The sequence below is a fragment of the Chelmon rostratus genome, chromosome 2 (genome assembly GCF_017976325.1).
Source record: "Chelmon rostratus isolate fCheRos1 chromosome 2, fCheRos1.pri, whole genome shotgun sequence".
NCBI lineage: Eukaryota > Metazoa > Chordata > Actinopteri > Chaetodontiformes > Chaetodontidae > Chelmon > Chelmon rostratus.
Window position 1 is genome coordinate 13,276,369 of NC_055659.1, and position 13,600 is coordinate 13,289,968.

At 43.9% G+C, this 13,600-nt stretch overlaps 1 protein-coding gene across 1 annotated transcript; it reads right to left on the reverse strand.

The window, feature by feature from the left end:
• Positions 1–2,462: 2,462 nt before the first annotated feature.
• errfi1a (ERBB receptor feedback inhibitor 1a) lies at positions 2,463–9,031 on the reverse strand. The gene is made up of 4 exons (XM_041954507.1): positions 8,849–9,031; positions 6,018–6,223; positions 5,791–5,879; positions 2,463–5,546 (listed from the first exon to the last, which is right to left on the reverse strand). The coding sequence occupies exons 2-4, from the start codon at positions 6,167–6,169 to the stop codon at positions 4,537–4,539; spliced, it is 1,251 nt and encodes a 416-aa protein (XP_041810441.1). The 5' UTR covers positions 6,170–6,223; positions 8,849–9,031; the 3' UTR covers positions 2,463–4,536.
• Between the last annotated feature and the right edge of the window lie 4,569 nt (positions 9,032–13,600).

Genomic DNA, 13,600 nt, shown 5'->3' on the forward strand with positions numbered 1-13,600 from the left:
GTTTCATCCACATTTTCATGATCTTTAAAGCGAATGAGAGTGATCTGAAAATACTTCATTGTTTAATCAAGCTCAGCTCTGTCCTGTCGTAGAATTAGGACTGTGCACCGTCAGTCAGGTAATAACTGCTTTATCAGAACAGAACAATATTACTGTTCCTGTTAATCGTACTACATGTGATTCTGGCGTTGGTGAGATATTTTCTTTAAATGGGGCCACTGTGTCTCAAAATGCTAGTGCACATCCCTGCTGCTCGCCCACAACACCAATCCACAGTTAACTGATGTCTTTCGATCTAAACCACTGATGGCTGTTTGTGTTCCTGACTCAGAAGACACACTTGACCAATTTCTTTACCTTTACTTGATGTGCTATATCTTCTTTACAAGTAGGTGAGCAGAGTAAAATTTAACCAGCAGCACTTAGGTCTAAGTTAAATATTTACAACTCAGTCCACCCCTCACAGCAAATGATAAGAAAACTTACACTAAAACAAAAAGTCGGTGCTCACATTGGAATTAACTAGCAAGTTTTCTGGTATAGCTGCATGTTTTGTTTTTAAGGAAACCAGTCACTCAGAATACCAAGAAAAAGCTCACACAGAACAAATGAACTCCACTCCTCTTGCCTCTGATATGCATTTTCATGCTTAAAAGCATATTCATCTGTAACGGATATGAGCAGGCATACCTTTCAGGAATCAATCCAAGAAGAGCAATTTTGGATACATTGTTAAGAACACATGCATGCATACATACACATGTTTCATAGATAAATTAGACATGAGATCTGGTGTGAATTGTTTTAAACCTGGAAGATTATGCTGCTAAGTATTTCAGAACAAAATATCTAGAAATCTAACCTCATGTGCAGAGGAAGATACTTTGTCTATTAAGGTGTTAAACCAATTAGTTATTACATTTGCCTCCATAGCAGTTTCACACGACATTAGTATTTAAGGAAAAACTTGCATTTACCCAATTAATAACTTTTTTTGTTGTATGTGTATAAAAGTATAACCAACTGTAGTTGCCTGACATTCAGAGTTTGTTTCATCAGTGTGATAATCATATCTGTATACACTGTAAAAGATGTTTCATTCCCACTCAGTGCACCTCTTTATTCTTCCTAATTCTATGGGAGAATTTGATGTCATTTGATATTTTATCCCGATTCTCGTGTTCTTTGCACAGTGAAGATCTTTGCAGCACTGAGATGTGTGTTGTGAGCCAGACACAGAAAACAGACGCGCTCTCCTCCACTCATACAACTGCAGACTAATCAGCTGTAATCTGTAGCCCATAGCAATTAATGAGGCAGTAATCATAATTACTGTAATAAGTCTTATCATTAATACAAGTCTGCTCCACTTGTTAATCCATCAGCAGAACTAGCCAAGGACTTTTATCTAATAAACTGAGGCCAAAAATATATTTGATGTTGTTGAGGCACTAAAACTGGAAATCCCACATATTCAGTACCTGAACTGAACCGAAGTAACGGCCAAAACCCAAATTTCACAAGTTTAAGTTGACAAAATAAAGCCCAGTCAGGAAACATAAAGGTTTATGTGAGACACAAAGTGACTAAATTTCACTGAGAATTTTAATGAACCCTTGTGCCTTTTTGGCAAAGTTTGATAAGAAAGTTTCACAAGTCACACCAAAAGTCATGAAACTGGTGAAAGTGGAATCTGAGCAAGTCGTGTGTCTGAGTTCTGGCTTCGAGCACGACAGCATTTTAGTACCACATCAGCGCAATAACATGTTGCAGCATTTTTTTTTTCAGAGGCTAATCTCAGAACACACACCTTGTTAATTCACCTGGCAGCTGATTTCTTGCCCTCAATAGACACGCGAAATGAGCACGTTGTCTTTAGTTCCTATAGTCACCACCCATGCCGTCACCTAGCAGCTCACCTAAAAGTGAAGCAGGTGAAAGGGTTTGCAGGTGGCCTTTGAGAGTTCAAACTGCCACCTTTTGTTTGAAGTGCATAATGCAAAATCAATTTCTATCAGCACAGCAAGCGTACAGAAAGCTTCACTGCCTTGCTGAGAGGTTATGGTGGATATTGTAGCTGCAGCTGAACTGCCTCTTATTCAGTACTTATTCGATCTCTAATGCTCTGTGTGGCTCACTGTGGTTTCGGCACCATGCCACATGGACTGAAGTCAAGAGTAAAAACACTTGCAACATTGTTAATGCTTAAGAACCTGTGGGCGCAGAGCTGGCTGCCACAGAGCATCTATGCAGTCATGCAGGAGGAGGCTGTGTTACAACCAGGAAGAGGAAGGCAATATACTGTACACCTGTCAATCGACCATTGTAAGTCACTCTTCTCTCTCTGGATAGAGGCCAGTCACAATAAGGCACAGCATGAGGGTGTGTGGGTGATAAAACAGGCCAAACAGCTGAGTTGAGAGTTTAGGGTTGACAGGTTGAAGACACAGAATGAAGCAGGATCATAAATAAGTCATTTTATTTTGCTTTCTTTTCAAAGACTACATACTTATTAACTATTCATAACAACAAATGGAATTGTTAAATACTGTACACAGCATACTGTACTCTCCCAGTGCATGTCTTCACCACAGCAGAGAAGTTATTTCTTGATAAACTAGTCTTCATTCACTTTTATTATTTCTAATAAGACATGTGAATACCTTAAGATTAAATAGTATCAGTGTATGATGTAAACATTTTTTTCAGACATTTAAGTCAAAAGCAACATTGTGTTGGCAAGATTTTGTGAGCAGAAGGGAGAGGAAAAAGTATCTTTCAACGACCGTTTGACCTTAGCAGTTATCTGTTTCCCAAACTGAACGCCGTGTTCAATAGCAGGGGTCACTTCAATACATGTGCTACATTAACTAAATCATCCTGACGCTTCTTCAATAATCTACAACAATAAAATTCATATATTTTCTAGGCTGCCAGCAGCCAAAGTCTCTCAGACCACACCCACTGCAATCATGTAAGGCAGGAATGCATGAGCAGAACAGGAAAGTCTGTGTCAGGTAGGTAAACCCTGCACCGTCTTTGTAATGCGTTTGTATTAACAGGTTAGCCCAACATCTCGGTGATCTGAGATCTGCGTGATCTAAAATCTCTATTTAAGGATGTCCGGTTAGAACTGACTTTGTGTTACCTTTAAATGAGGTGTAACTGAATTAAAGCCTACGTGAGAGTTTGTGTCATGACACAAATGGAGCTGGTAACCCTCATCTTTTGGAGATTATAATTTCAGATTTTGCTTTTATTAATGGGGAGTATGTGAAATATAGGATTAATATCAAAGGGAGGTAGTACTTGAGGCAAATTAGTTCCAAGCAATAACTCACAGCTTGACCAAAGATAAGCTTCTCCAACTGTTTGATGGAATTTTCAGTAAGAATAGCATACATTCACTTAATGTTCAACAGGCCAATTTCTGTGCAACAAAACAGGCCTGGACACTGAGAGGAAGCCATCACATGTGTGTACTTTTTAGAGGGCCGTACTCAAAAGCAGGTGCTGCAAACACGCAGAGCACAGTAACAAGTATGGTTGACAATTTTCTACCATTTGTAGAAAGTAATTTTATCACCAGAACACTTTTCCAACTGCTGTTCACATGCACATGTGCACAAACACGTCCATGCACATACATACATACATACATACACACAGACTCACACATCAACAGACAACTACACCATAAAAGCTGCACTAGACATTCCAATGGAAACATGCATAGCTACCAGTGATGCACCCACCTCCTAGTACGTAATGTACCATGACAACGTGCCATGTGGGAAACACAAATTTACACAGATATAGTGGCCTGAGTAAGACTGAAACTTCATCAAGGCAGAGAAACCATATCAATGTTGATATATAACAGCAAACAGAATGGAGATTTGTGTGCGAGCATCCTTCATTATTGTTATAAATTCGTCGGCCTTGTATTTAGACTTCATATATTAAGTGATACATAGTTATATTACTGACCTTGTGTCCCTTGTGAGATACAAAAGCAGCATCAATGTGTCTCACAAAACATCCTCAAACTTCCAGACAGAGAAAACACTGAGGTTCAAGGCCCGCTTGTACCTTCTGACTGTACCACATCATCAGCAAAAACAGCACAATATTGAATGTCATGAAATAAAAATCATATCAAAAATAAGATCTACAATGCTGAATTTTGCCCACAATCTACGGTCAGAGATACGTTTTTTTACATAAAGTATCTCTGTGGTGACAAGTATTCCAACATTACCAGTAACTGAATACAGTGCGCACATACCCTGTGTGTTCAGAATACATAAGGGGTTAAAAATAATAACAAAAGCAGCAGCTTGAGGGTTGTTAGCGTCCAGTTTCATCATTTTTTTCATGGGGTTTTTGCTCATGTACTGTCAAATCCTCTGCTACTTCCACTAAATCTTTTCAAACTAAATCCACATGTGCTTTCCTCCTGGTGTGGCAGTCCCAGTCTGAGTCTGATACATCTGTATTGCGAGCTGCAGGGCTTTCCATGACCCGAACAACCTTTTATACACAAGGTGAGTCCACGAAAGCAGGCCGCTGAGGCAGGAGATAGTAATGTGTGGTGCTGGCCTTCTTGCCTTTCTCCATAACCGGCAGGATGCAGGGTGAGCCCTCACTGTTCTGTCTCTGTAAACCCCGACAGCTTACGTACTTAGGGTCCGGTGCAAAGCTTTGGGTCGGGGGCATCACCCCATTAATGTATGTTGGGAGGCTCTTGGGGCTGGGGGTGCGGGAACTGCCTCTGGACAAAGGTTCCCTTGGGGGCACCTTGGGTGGTTTGTCCTCATCGCTGTAAGCCCCCGACGAGACCTCTGCTGACCAGCGGCGGTAGTCTCCTGTCTTGATTGTTCGTGGAGGGATAGGGGGTGGCACCTCGGGCTTGTCCATACTGTGGGTGTGGCGTTTGTGGCATGTGAGGCGCAGCAGTGAGGGTTTGTTAAAAGATCCGGCCGGGCCGGAGTGCGAGCGCCGCAGCCTCCTCTGAGCTTTGTCCTGCTGTCTCGGACAGACCACAGGCTCAGGTGGTTCCTGTCGCTGCTGTGCATACTGCTCCCGCACTTCCTGTGGAGGATTTGCCTGATGCTGCTGTTGGGGCTGCCTCGGGCTTTGCGGTCCTAATGGGCCGTCATAGTAAGCATAGTTAATCTGCCCGCAGTCCCTGAAGCTCCTTCGACTGGGGACCCCATATCGAAAAGGGGACGATTTGGGACACTGATCAGACACCAGGCAGCAGCTGTCGTCCGAACTTGTGAAAAATTCTACTTCATTGTCCATAGCCTGCTCGGGGGAGATGTCTGTTTGTGGAGGGATGGGGGGCAGAGGCTTCGAGCATCTGCCTGGTGTCTGTGGTGGACTGCTGCACTCGTACACCGAGAGCCTCTGGAATGAGGGGACCACCTGGTCGTCATCAGCAGGACTTGGGGTGGATGGTTCAGCGCTGCAGGACAGGGAGAGATGGGAGGGCCGCGATTTCTTTGGGGGCAATCTTTGTGAGCTGGGACTGTGTTTGTGTCCTGTTGGAGAGGAAAATTATGGTTGGTGGAGTATGGTTGGTTAACGACAAATACCAGTTCCTACTAAAACATATTGTATCCTGTAAAAAAGGACTCTTATGGACTACTAGCTTTATTTATATTTCTGGAAAACCACTTACTATATCCAGTATGTAACAGGTGATTTGAAGGCACAACACGTGCATTGCAGTATTTGTGTATTTCAGATGACCTGCACAGTGCAGATGACAGATCGTGCACTTACTTTCATAACTTGGAGACGGTGGCGGTGGCCCCTTTTGCTGGGCACGAGAGCTGTGATCTGTGTGTGCAGTGTCCATACTGAAGTAGAAGCTGTTGACAAAATGTTTGATCAGTGCCAGTTTAAATAAGCCATTTCAACATAATTTCAACATAATAAACTTGAGCATGTCATGCGGATTTGAGAAACCATCCTTCCCATAATGGACTGCTGGTCCTGGCAATACTCACTTGTCTAGCTCATGGCGATAGTTCCAAGAGGGTTTGGATCCAGCCATGCTGTGACAGTAGCTGCCCCCCAGGAAGGGGTCTTCTATGGGAAAAGAGATCTCCTGGGCAGTCAGGCCCACTGTGGACATGCTCCAGGCACACTCGGGTCGCATCAAAGCCAGGAAACGCTCAGATCACCCGGCTGGCTGCCCCTGCCTCTGGTGTACCTGTTACACAGCCAAGACACAGCTGTCAGTGACAGTGAAAAGAGCTTGAAAGCAAAAGCAGATGAGGAGAAACAGAATATGTGGCAGCACATTGAAAAATACTCTCTGAAAGCAGGGCCAACATCCTCTATTGAAGCCAAGAAAGAAAGAAAATCCTGATATTAGTAAAGAGAGCAAATAACACAAATCTTCCCCTTTCTGCTGCCCACCAAGCCAAATATTTCGTTATGGCTTTGTGCTGTGATTTTCTTTCCCCCCTCTCAGAAGACGAAACAACAATCTTCTATGACAGAGGAATGACAAGAGCTCAGTTTGACAAGATTTTAAGACACAACACACCGTGCCGACAGAGCACTCTGTCATTCATAATGTCCTGAGTCTTATTGTGTTTCGCAAAAACAGCATGAAAGCAGAAGATAGACAAAAAAACATGAACAGTTGACTTTATTCAACAAATGGCCTGCAGTAGCTGGGATGAGGAGACACTGCTTATGTAATAAGAAACCAAACATGGAAAACATCTTTTCTTACCTAATTAGAGAATTGAGTTTTATAAAGAGGGAACAGTGAGAGCAATGAGGGGTGTCAGTTATTTGGCAGTACAGCTAAAATGTTTCTATTGCTAAACACACCAGCTTAGGTCTTTCAATGCGCACTGAATGAACTTTACATTTCACCAATAGGCAGAGTTTATATAAGCCCAAATTCAAGGTAGCAGTCTTAGGTCTGAAGTCACTGACCAACTTTCAGACATCTATTTCCACAGACTGTGCCTCCACTCTTTATAAGTTTGCAGTTTATTTTAAAACTTGACTGTGCTGTGCTCTGGTGCTGCAATCTCGCTGGTCCTGAACAGCAGAGGAAGGGGCTCCTCCTGTTACCAAAGATATACCTGATGTTGCAAGAACTCTTCAAGTCAAATGACCTGAATGTTCGTGTCACGTCAAGTATGTGTCAGGGCTGAGTAAACAATGAATACAATATTCAGAAGGGAGGAAACCCTGCGGCGTATTGATATTTCTGGGGTTAGCGATACACTGGAAGCAAAATCCGATCCCCCCCTCTCCTAACCTGTTCAGCATGTCTGGTGAAATAAGTTTAGAAAGTCATATGTATATTAAAGCATGAGGAGCCTTTATGTTTTCATGCAAGTGTATTGTGGGTAACTATAGATGCCTATAGATGACCAGCTGTGCATTTTTGCAGCAAATCTCCAAATGACTTCAGCACTCTATCAGAAACCTCAACCATTAATCCTGTTTTTCAGAATGCATGAAAACAGGTGCATCCATAGCCCTGGTGCTCATCTCCTTTGCAGACCGCAAATGAGGTGCGTGCACAGCCACAGACACGCTGTCCTCCTTATAATGTAGGAGTGATGACTGAGAGGAACACGGCCCCCTCGTTTCACGTCTCCTGTGAGCCATATTTATGTGCAGGCCTGACAGCTGGTGAGAAACAAAGCTCTAAAACAACAGGAAGCCCGGGGCATCAGCCTGAGCCAAACTGCCCAACAAGGCATGCAATCCCCCTGCCCAGGGCCGTCGATTCGGTTCGATGGGGATGGGAAGCAACATGATCCCCGATAATGAACCCCCAGGGGCTTGTGCTTCCTCTTGCAACAGGTGCAAAGACAGTTCATCCTGGCAGTTAACCATAGGAGCATTTACAGGCAACAGGATTAAACAAATGATGTGTAGTCATGCAGAGCATTAACCCGCTTAAGGAGGAATTCTTGAAGTCACTTAATTCAGACACTCTGAGCAGAGAATGCGAGCTTTTTATGGTCAAGTCTCTTGACACAATAGACGGTCAGGCTCAGTGTGAGCGTGCAGATGACACAGGGCCCACGGGTGCCGGAGAGGAGAGGAGGAGGAGGAGGAGGTCCGACGGGGCTGGCGGTGATGTAAATCATCGGCAGATAGCTCGCCTTTGATTCAGGACTGCAGCAGTCACACACAGGCCTTGAAAGAAGGAGTTCACACCCCGCTCATGACACCCCTGCAGCGGTTTCCGAGCAACCATACCCGCTCTACCTGTGCGGCAAGCAAACAGCGCGCACACCCCCTCGCTTTACCGGATTGAGATAATAATGGTTAAAAGCCCTCTAGCAGGCGGGTGACTCACACCACAACACACAAGTCAGCTATCTGGCGAGGCCAGGTAATGATGATATACAATGATTTCTTATTTCCTTTTTGTCTGAGATGAAAAGATACGAGCAGACACTGTGGACTAATGAAAATAAACCGGGTTATAGGTGGCATTTGGGGCAAAAGTTATGAAAGGGATCCAAAACTCTTCCATTTTTACGTTTGTCATAAAAGACAGCCACTTTGTAAAAGTTGACAAACGCGTTCCAAATTCCTCGTTTGTGTTTGTCAGAACTTTTTTTTTTTATCCTCCTGATTTCAGCCAAAAGACAACTTGCTCCTCTACATGTCTCCCCCTGCCCGTTCTGATATTATAAGAACAAGACATAAAGCACAGAGATAATGACAAACGCACGTGAAGCTGCATCAATCAGCGGCGTCTGTCGTGCTGGCACCCACATACAAAACAAGGCGAGACATGGGCTCCTCCAGCAGCCCACACAACACATTTCAAACCACTTTCTGGACTCACCTAAATAACTCCGCTGCTCTCCTCCGCTCACTGACTCCGAGACTCCTCTTTGGTCAAATATAGCTCCTCGGTTTCTTTTTGGGGGGGACCGGGGGGGAGTGGGGGTCAGTTTGAGTCTGTAATCTTCAGATTTTGATTGCATCAGGAACAGGACGCCGGCATACTGGTGACGCCCCTGCTGTGATGTGACACTTAAAGATAAGCCTTGTGTTGTAGTGAGCGGTGTCTTATAAGCTCCACCACACGAGAGACGCGCCGGCTCCGCCTTGCACACTTGCCCTTAAAGGCGCAGTGTTCACGTCCGCGCGGCTCTCTGCAGTGTACGTGCAGCAGGACAGGCCGAGCGCGTGCGGATTGCAGAAAATCACCCTTGAACGTGCACACACATACACACACTCACGGGGCTAATTTAAGCATAAGTTCACTTAATGTGATCAAAGTCTGCAGAGCCTCGTTTGTCTCCGCTTTTAAGCTCAGAGGACGGAGCAGGTGTGAACACAAGGATACAAGTCAGCTGATCGACTGTTCCAGTGGGATGGGGGACTTGCAGGATACAGTAAACACCTCAGCAATTAGACACGCAGCTGCTCTGTGAAAAAATTCAAACACAGCGCAAGGAGATTGGGTGATACAGTGATGTTTGTTCATAATTGCACAGTCTTTTTTGCAGCAGTTTAAGTACTAAATATAAAGTGAAACCTCACCCTATATGTTTAGCCTTTCAAAACTGTCTACGTTATGACCTATATTACATTTCAAATGTGTCTCCTGCTTGGTTATTGTGAACAACAAGCACACCGGCTGCAGCCAACAGTAAACTGCACAGATCTGCAGGGAGACAGCGGCAGTAATGGGGATGGCTCTGGCAAAGATAACACAGACAGCAGGCACAGAAACACTCTTATCTGCTGAAAACTGAACAGTGCCCAGATTGCTGTGCTCTGCGCTTATCAGATCACCCTGGGCATTTTCTTTTAGCTGGACCTGTTCTCTGTTTACCTGACATAACGTGCGCTTGAACACAGTGTAAATAGAAAACCTACGCTACAGGATTAATATACATAGATTTTTCTTTGTTTCAGTTCAGAGCTATAAATGAATCATTTTGGACGTGAAATCCCTCACACCCTCCATTTTCCGTCACTTAGCCTACTTAGACCTTAAGTGGTGTCACCTAACCGACCCGGGCTAAACAAACCCAACGGTGACATGCACACTAACCAAACACAGCGACACAAAGGCTACAAACAACTCTTGTGTTGAATCAATAGTGGCAGAAAGCAGAGGTGTGTGTGGGGAGAGAACAGAGTGTTCTTGTGCCTGAGTTCATAAATACTTCACAGTTTGGGCCAGGGAACCCCTGAACCTGAAAGGCTTATCACAATGTATGTGGCCCCTGCATGGACCTGGCTTTTGCTAATCCCCCTTCATAATTCCAGTCACATTTTTGGGATTCCCCTGTTGTGGCCAGCAGAGGTGAGGTGAGATTTACAGTTATTGTGAATAATATGAGCATCAAAGCTTGGATTTAAACTGATTTACACGTTTGATGTGAGGGACGGTGCAGGAAATACTCACCTGCTATGATATAAAGGTGCATTTTCAAAAGGCGAGAAGTGAAATATAACCAAATTTAGTTCAAGAGAGCACAGCTTTATGTGTTTTCCTGCTTTACACGTGTGAATCTGTCATTAAAACTCCTTTCATTCCACCAAACGGACACATTCAGTGGGATAAATAGGCTTCACGTCCAAACTGTCTCTCCTCCCACTTCAGTGCCCCCCACCCTCCCCTTCCTGCCTGCGAGCCACATTGTGACGTCACCACTCGCAGGAAGTTCCTTATAAAGTTAGCAAGGGAGGGAGATAAGCAGAGGCAGCTCTGATGAGAGTTTGAGATGGCAGATGAAAGAGCTCATGTCAAAGAGGATATCCTTCTCAGACAAAAAAATGACCCCGCTTCATGACTCAAGCTGAGCTTTATCCACCACATCCAGAAACACCAGCCCCTAAAAAAAATGACACCTTCAGCTCTTTTTCCTCTCAGCTGAGAGGAATTTCCCTTTGTGGCTCACACTCCAACACAATGGTACACTTATGAAATGACGCTTCGGTCTCTCAGCGTAGTACTATGAATCCCTCACCAACAGGAAGGGTGGAGTTTAGCTGGAAACAATGAAAAAAAAATCTGTATCATCAGTGTCAATGATTAATTTTCTATGGAGGTCACAGCACTGATTGCTCCTGCCTGCTGAGGTAATGAAATTACGTGCATATGCAGACTTTGTCTAAAGTTCACACTGATATAAACACAGCAGCAGAAGGTTCAGTGTTGTAGTAAGGTGACGTCAAGCCTGTTAGTCTGTAGGAGATTCCACTGAATAGGCGTTAAACTTGTTTTCGCTCTGTTTACACCTTTTCTCTGCTTTAAACCAAGTTTTTGTGGGTGTAAAATTTGAAGGTGAGCAAAGTCTGCAACTTCTCTTTAGACATAAGAACTGTGGCGGTTGTCGACATCTTTAAAAAGCAGTTTTAAGAGTCGGTTCACCCAGATTACAAAAAGAGATATTTTACTACTTAACCCACGTGGTGTTCAGACATGCTGCTTTTCTGTGTTTTATTTGCAGGCATTTTGAGGTAAAGTATCTGTCTCTGCAATTTCACGATACCACCCCACAATACAAAAGTAATTTTGTCTCCGGTGGTCAAAGCTTGGAAAAAAGTTCAATAGCAACGTGTCATTCCAGAAACAGTGTCCCCATGATTCAAGATCTCACTGTGGACAGTTGTCAGTGGGAATGAAAGTAACGCCAATAAAAGCTGCTATCAAGAGTGGTGGAAAGACTTGCAGTTAAGTTTTTTAATGTAACTTTTCACACAAACAAACCACCAACAACACATTCTTTAATCACATGAATATATAATAGTCTTATATAATTAATTCTTGTTGCAAGTTCCACTTTCTTGTTTTTTCCAGAGCTTTTAGTCTTGTCCTAATGGATCACCAAAAATAAACCTTCAAGCTCAAAATGTTCCTTTTTTTGTTTTTAACTCTTTATCTCTATCACAGTATAAAGCTACCACCAGCAGCCAGTTAGCTTAGCTTAGACTGGAGGCAGGAGAAAACTTTGCGGAGTTACGGGGCCTTATGTGCCCTACTATGTCTTGGCTGGGTGCAGTGACTTCTTGGAGACTTCGCTCGTTGCCTGGCAACCTAATAGTGATGGCAGGGCTCCAAGAAGTAGTCTGTCTGCCACGTAACCTCCTCCAGTGCTTTGGAGGTACTAATAGGTGGATTGTGTTACCTTCAAACAGAGTCAGGCTAGCTGTCCCCCCCGAATCCAGTCTTTATGCTAAGCTAAGCTAGCTGTCTGATAGCTGTGGCTTCATATTTACCTCACAAATATGAGAGTGGTATTGATCTTCTCATCTAACTCTTGGTAAGAAAGTGTATTTCATAAAGGTCAAAGTATTCCTTTGAAGGAAATTTTGTAAACTTTTTTAAACAAAATCATGCTCATTTTTCATTGAGCTTAAATCAAAACAGAAATGACATCTTAAAACATTGGCAGCTTAAACTTGGAAAGTAAAAAAAAAAACATCTGTACAGCTCAGGAGGTAAGAAAATACAGATTTTCACAATTGTGGTGAACTGATTTGACCCGACTTGTTTTAATGTATTCCTTCAGTGCAAAATAATTTGTGACTTTGCTCTAGAGAGATACTAAAAGAAGGATCAGTCAATGCGAAAGCATCCACAGAGAAATAGCTCAGTAGCTGAGAGAAAGAACACACTTTTAATTTCAACATGACTGTGTCCTGCCCCCACGGTTCACACTGCAGATGAGCTGCGAGTCCACTGGCGGCAGCTGCCAGCACCGCAGTCCAGGCCCAGGCTGACACATCGCAGTGTATTACTGCTGGATCGCGGTTTCGTCTGGCAGACCCACACACACTTGGCTCCTGCCGTGGAAACAAAACACAAATCCCCAGGCAACGGGCTGTCATCTCTCACTACAATGTAAATACAGCCATATTAAAGCACTTCGACTTGTTAACCATACCAAACTCATGAGACTCCTGCAGCTGCCTGGGTTATTAATCACTTCCTGTATTGGTACAAAGACTTCTGGGAAATGGAGGGATTCTAAAGTAAATTGCCTCACACGCAGGTATTTTCTTTTTTGGAGCACAATGTAATGAAAAGCAGCAATAACGAGTCATTGTTGCATCACTCCTCAACATTGTTATGTTGAGTGGTTCAAGTGCAGCCACAGCCTGCTGTTAGTAATGGGTGGAGCGAGCCAGTCCGCCTCCTTGATGATGACAGGGTGTGTTTAGTCTCTATGACCCGAGGATCTCTTTAGACACAGACCGGGGGAGTTACTGGCGAGGTCATCCTATGACTGAGTCTGAATCAAAGCCATGTTAGTAATTATGATGGCTGGTTATTAGTGTGGCTAACTTACTGTATTAATTCTCTTTTGGGGGGGCGGGGTGGTGGGAAATAGTAAAAAGAATGACAACAAACTGATGATTACATTCACAGTCACACATAATCCGATGCACAGACACCCACACCAACACTCTCATTTGTGTCGGGTGTTTGGGGAGAAGCTGTGAAAACGACAGCTGTGGTGCGATGGAGAACGTCACGCTGGTTCGACTTTCTCCAGCCGCTGGTTCAGAGCCAACCCTGCTCACAGGCTGTGCCGCTGGACCTCCGCAGGATTGACTGACACAGATGGAAACC